The sequence below is a fragment of the Corvus brachyrhynchos genome, unplaced genomic scaffold, assembly GCF_000691975.1.
Source record: "Corvus brachyrhynchos isolate BGI_N302 unplaced genomic scaffold, ASM69197v1 scaffold121, whole genome shotgun sequence".
In the NCBI taxonomy this organism is placed as follows: Eukaryota; Metazoa; Chordata; class Aves; order Passeriformes; family Corvidae; genus Corvus; species Corvus brachyrhynchos.
In genome coordinates, this window is record NW_008236445.1 from 1,669,355 (window position 1) to 1,675,561 (window position 6,207).

General features: G+C 35.2%; 1 protein-coding gene across 6 annotated transcripts in view; it reads right to left on the reverse strand.

Annotated features, from left to right (window-relative positions):
* Positions 1 to 1,306: 1,306 nt before the first annotated feature.
* Positions 1,307 to 6,207, reverse strand: part of SCEL (sciellin) — a 69,853-nt gene continuing 64,952 nt past the window's right edge. For all 6 annotated transcript variants that reach the window (XM_017725806.1, XM_017725809.1, XM_017725808.1 and 3 more), the window contains 2 exons: positions 4,029 to 4,131; positions 1,307 to 2,978 (listed from right to left, as the gene is read on the reverse strand). In XM_017725806.1, coding sequence (XP_017581295.1) covers positions 2,962 to 2,978; positions 4,029 to 4,131 — 120 coding nt within the window. In that variant the 3' untranslated portion in view covers positions 1,307 to 2,961. The remainder of the gene's footprint in view (positions 2,979 to 4,028; positions 4,132 to 6,207) is intronic.

A 6,207-nucleotide genomic window follows, 5' to 3' on the forward strand; every position in this document is an offset into this window, starting at 1 on the left:
ATTGTGTTAAAATACCAAATATCAGGGAAGGCAAGTGGAGTAGCAGAGTTCTGACCTTATTGTTCTGAATAAACATACTGAACACCTGAAGCTATCCCAACACTACACACATCCCTATGCAAAGAAGCAAGGAATAGAGGTGACCTACGGAATAAATGCGAGATCCATTTGATGTTCTTTACAAGCCTAGCTAAGGAGACTGTGAAGTAACAGAGAGTACGTCTTGTCAAACTGACAGGGATGTTTATTTCAAGAGGAAGAGGATGAGAGGACAGTGTTACAGATGTTTGTCACCCTGTGTCAAGCACTGATAGGGAGGGATGCTCAGGCTGAGTGTTCTCTGAGAACCTACACAGGATACAACAGAATATATTAACACAGCAAAGATGTTCTTATGACATTCCTTGTTCTTGTAAATATCAGTAGCTTTGAAGCAATCTACATATTTAAATGCATCAATTTGCATTATATGCATTATTTCACTCCTTTCCTCTGATTGCTGATTCCTCTCCTGGTAGAGCAATGCCCCAGCTTTGTAAAATGAAGTATCCATTACACACTGAAAAAAATGGGCCTGATGAATCACAAACCCCCACATAATTTAGTACATCATCTCTCAATACAGCTTTTCAGTCTAATTTAATGCATTATTGAAAATAACACGTTCATTAAAACAGCTGCCAGCAAACTCTTCATTTGAATTGTTTCATGGAAGGACTAGTCAAAGGGAAATGAAACACCACAGACTAATGATATGCAAAAAGGACAAAAAACATTTAAGTTTTGATACATTGGTATTGAGATGTTAATATGATTTTTCTTAATGAGTACTGCTATGCCAGATTTTATATGGTAAATCACAAACCTGGTGTTTCTTCTTAGCCAATTTACAACATACAATAAAAACTAACAAAAAACCACATGGTAAAATGACTTAATGAGCACAGAATTATTATTTATTGTTTCTTATTGCTACTTCTCTGTCAGTGAGCATTTAAGTAGCAGATATTTTCATCCAGAGCTCCTGGTCTCTAGGGGAGTGAACTAAAATCTCTCATCCCCTCAAACACTAGGAAGTCCTAGACTCTAATGTGCTGGCTCAAATGAATGTCTAACATCTTCTATTGTAACTGGGCTTTAGCAATAACTGTTGGTCTCTCAAAAGGACCGAATTTGTGACATTAAAATTTTGCCACTACTTTTTTCACCTTGTTGTGCAAATATCATTGTTTCCTGGTAAAACACAGGGTTATAACAAATACAGTTTAACTAGGATATGTCATCAGCAAGAGACACACACCAGAAAAAAAATATCAATAACTACAGATTTATTTGAGCTATTGACATTAATTCATAAGGTATTCATAAAATTAACAAAACAAAATATCTACTGTCTCATGTCTCCATTGCATAATCAGTCTGAACATCCTTTAAGCCAGACAAGATCGATTACATCCTTATCCAGCTGCAGGCCCAATGGTTTAAATTACACTGACATCCATACCTCCTGCCTCCACTATGAAATGTGCAGTCATGGAGAGAGAATTTGACTGGGACAGTCACTCACCATTATTAATCTATGGCTTTAATACTTCGCATGCTTCTAAGCTCTTGCCTAGGTCCAGTAGCCTCCAAACACTAACTCTGTCATGGTCATATCCAGGAAGTCCTTTTAAACTGAGATGTAAGGCAGAAAAATCAGTTCTGAATAACCATAATCTTCTAAGCATCTCATGACAAAGACTAGTAGTCAATACCTTCGTCTGTCCAGTAAGCTACTGAACTATTGATTATTTTCGGCAACATATTACAACAAAGCATGAATTCTTCTTTTGATTTCTATACTTGTATACACATATACTCTCCAAAAGGAAAATACTTTCACTGTAGTCTCAAAGGAAGGAGTGTATCTGACCTAGTGTAGATGTCTAGAAATCTGAGCTCTTCATTCCAGGTTCCTTTGCAAACTGTGGAAGTAAGATGTACATTCATACAGGGTTAACGTCACAGTAAAATGGACGTTTGCAATCTGACCAATTGAATTGCTTCCTAAAAATGTCTGCTTCTCTATATAAGACAGAATAGATCAAGTTACTCAGAAACAAAAGTCTACACTGTAGATATATAAATTTAGGCGAGATGAATCCATCCAAAGTGTTTAGATAGTCAATTTAATAAAGTAGGAAAGACAAATACAGCATAATATCATGCAAAGTATGTATTTCATTATTTCATGTCAACTATTAAGTGTGCACTTCTTAAAAAAATGATGATAAAATAGTTACCAAAATTACAAACATGGAGTGGGGTTGTTCTACTTAAAACCCTCTATCAATTTTTGTCTAGAATCCTCCTGCAGTAATAGAGATGCATTTTCCAAAGATAATTTGTTTCATTTCAAACTTATAATTTAAGTTACTTGAGAGGAACCTTCCTCTGGAGGTTGATGTCTCTCCTTGAAGGTGGAGTATGAACCCACATCCCTCTTCATGAAAACACTAGTTTAAACTGAATTGCTGACTTCTAAATAGCTAATCTTGACGAGATGAATCCCGTTCATGCTATAGTAAGCCAACAGATCTTTATATTGGAGGAGATATGTTTTCACAAAAGAAAATACATACCCTTCAAAACATGTATGAAACCCCTTCAAAATATGTAGGAGTGTCCTGACATTCAGAAAATTTCAGTAATTTATCATTGATTTTACGTACGATTTTGTGATTTCACAGATCTGATAAATATACTGACCAATATCTTGTTTTGCTTCCTGCAATGTGTGTATGAAAGTGCATCTAAATTCTCGTTAAATTAATTCCTTTGATAACCATGCAGTAGGACTTCATTTAGAAAACTCCCAGAAGTAAAAGTGAATAATTTCCCACAGTGTTTTGAATTAACAGGCCAGTACAATTAACTAAACAACAGTAACTTCTTTATCATGCGTTCTGTATGTCAAAATTAGTAGATCCATTTTTCTGCAAGAGAGAAAAGATTGGTCAGAGATGCCAAGCAAAGCAGTATACTCTAAATGTCCTACAAGGAAACTTTAGAATTTTTTTTTCTTTTTTAGAATGTCTACTGAAGTACGACTGTTTATCTTGTAATTTCATAAAATAGGACATGTCAATTTTTTATGCTTAGTATACAGACCCTTGGTATGTCTTTCTACAGTGTTATAACTGTTACCATGCCTTATTAACTTTCTAATCTGATTAGCTGCAAAATTCGCCATTCCCATCAGATTTTGCAATGGCTTAATAATACAAACTATTTTCAGAAAACAAATTTTTAATATAATTTTAGTTAGTTAACATGATCTTATCTCAGAATTACATAGTTGAAAACCAGCTTATCAGAGCATTTCATCTACATCTCTGTTTGCCTTAATTTGGTACAGAGGTACTGATTTATTGTATTATGAAATAATGATTGCCATGAAGAGAGAAGACTTAAAATCTAGCAACTTCTAGAAAAATTAATAAAACAAAATGTTTATTTTTCCCTGCCTTGCACATTTTTTTGCTCACTTTGCTCCTCACAAAGTTAAGAATCACAATCACAGTGCAATATTTTTGTTATGATTTCATGGATTTTGTATCTTCTCTCTACTGGTCACAATTACTCCACTAGGTGAAAATACCTCTGAACCCTGTCTTATTCATTTCAATAGAACAATCTGATTCTCACATGGCCTTGCAATTTATTCTCACTTCCAGGGCAAGGTGCTGTTGCCTCACTCCAGGTGTCTCTACTGATTGCATAGGTACAACTCTGCAGTGATACCTGAAGAGATGAACTTGCAATGAGACCAAGATCTCCCTCACAGATACAACATAATTGTGTCTAGGTCCTGGCGTTGGATATCATCCTAAGCACCCAGACTTACTGAACTGTATACTTTGAAAAAGTTTAAGTTCACACAAATGAGCAAAAGCAACAGCTGTGTTGTCATATATTGAAGTCATCTGAATGAAGTTCACTAAATTGTTTTTCCTACATTCAGTATTTTATGTCTTGTGCCTTACCTTTAACTTTGGAATAGCAAGGCTCACAGTGCACAGTTTGTTTGTAAATCCAAATGCTGTCTCCAGCTTTTAGATCTTCCAGAGGTCTCTTACATACTTCGCACTTCAACACACCAGTCAAAGAATGAAGAAAAAGTAAAATGAAAAATTTCTCTAATACTCATACCCAGCATGCTTTCCTTTAGGAAACAAGCAGCCCCAGACCAGAATAGGGGTTATGAGTACTACAGGATAAAAAATGATCTCTGAAAGAGTAGTTTCAGAGAACAGGAAGTTAGGTATCTGACTGTCTCATCTTTAGACATCTAAAAAATCAGATACCAATGTCTCAACTGGTTGCCTAGGTACTCATTATACTCAATAATCCTGTCCTTTACTCAGAAATTCCAAAGGGTACTTGCTCTTTCTTAGCTTAGGGGTTTATCCTACAAGAAGATGAATCAACATTTTGAGATCCTTTTCTTTCTTCACTGAGTAAAAGAAGCAAGATCACACATAAAGATCCAACTCAGAGTAGCTCTTAAAGAATCTAAACCTGCTTATTTCAAAATATTTTATGTCGCTTTATCTTAACCAGGTCTCCCATTCTTGCAGTATCTGGACACTGCTTTCACAAATGCCTCAAAAAAAGCTAGTTTTTGAGGTCAAGGAGCATTGCCCATGTTTCACATATGAAAATACACAGATACACACAGAGGCTGCCTTACCAAGATCACAAAGAAAGCCTACAATGGATCAAGGAGCATAGTAATTTGATACAGAAACTAGGATCTTGATACCCAGATAATATTATTTATTTATGTATGTATTTAAATCTAATAAAAGAACAGTAAATTCTGGTTTCTTCGGCTATTTTATCCACTCGTAAGTAAAAATCAGCATTAGTATTATGGTGCTATTGAAATAAACTGCTGTCTTCACTCATTTTATATTTCTTTGTTCAAATCAGCAAAAGGATGGCCATGTCTTCAAAGCTTTGATCACCAATATTAGCTAGAATTTTTACACTTTTGGTATATACCTTTAAAAGGAAATGAAGATGGTGTACTGCTGTCAGCTGTGTGCAAATCTCTAATGGACACAGGGTATTTGTAAGGAACTAAATGAATATTAATGATGACAAACTGCACTACTTAGCTAAATACATAACTACAAGCATGAACCACAGACCTACATCAATTGTCTAATTTTTTTGCCAATGCTTTCATAAGTTTTTAGTTATACAAAAATTAAGCTGAATATTCCTGGCCAGACAGGTCCCCAGTTGATAGTAGGTAACAAAAAAATGTATAGTTTAAAAAATAAGCATAAATATTTAACAGATAATTCAGCTACTGCCAACATGTTACTATTCCTAACTAATGAAAAGCCCATTCTTCTTTATGTGGGTTGATCTGTCTAAAGAAAATGGAAGCAGACTGGAGTTTATATTTACTTGTAATAATAGTATGGAGGAGGTATTACATAGTGGTTCCCATGAAGAAATTGCTTTTCTAGTGCTCACAGACCTCAGAAAGTCCACAGTAAACAAAAAGCACGTGCAGCTTCATACATGTGAAGTGAAACGTTACTGCTGTATTCTGATTTGTGTTACTTTTCATGTGGTAAATAGGGATGAGAACTGCTGTCAGAAGCAGAAGTAAAAGCTGTGCAGGACTGGGCAGAAATATGAGCTATGCTAATGCAGTGATTTTGCCAAGTATTGTTTGTTAGAACAACAAACTCTGTGTGTAGATGCAAGCAGAAATAGGACAAATGAGGCAGAAAGAAGACAGACTATGGGACTGAGCACTGCCAGGCATACCCTGAGAAAAGCTTAAGAGCAAATTTTAGGCTGAGGCTTAGGGTTTGGAATTGCAAACAAAAAAAAATTTATTTTGTGCTTTCATTCCTAATGGAAATAGGAAAAAATTGCCTACTTTTTAATAATTAAGACTGTTTTAGATGTCAATGAAGAACATTTACAAAATTTCATTAAAAACTGAATAAAATTTTACAATATGAAGAAAGTGTAAGTTGATATAATTCATTGTATCAGACCTGAAGGCTTGAAAACATGTAGGACTCTAAGAATACATTCAGCTACATCCTTTATCCTGCTTATGGTTGCAAGGGAGGAGAGGCAAGGGGAAGGAGAGTAGAGGGAGAAGGAGACCGGGCGATAGAAAGAAAAAGGAAG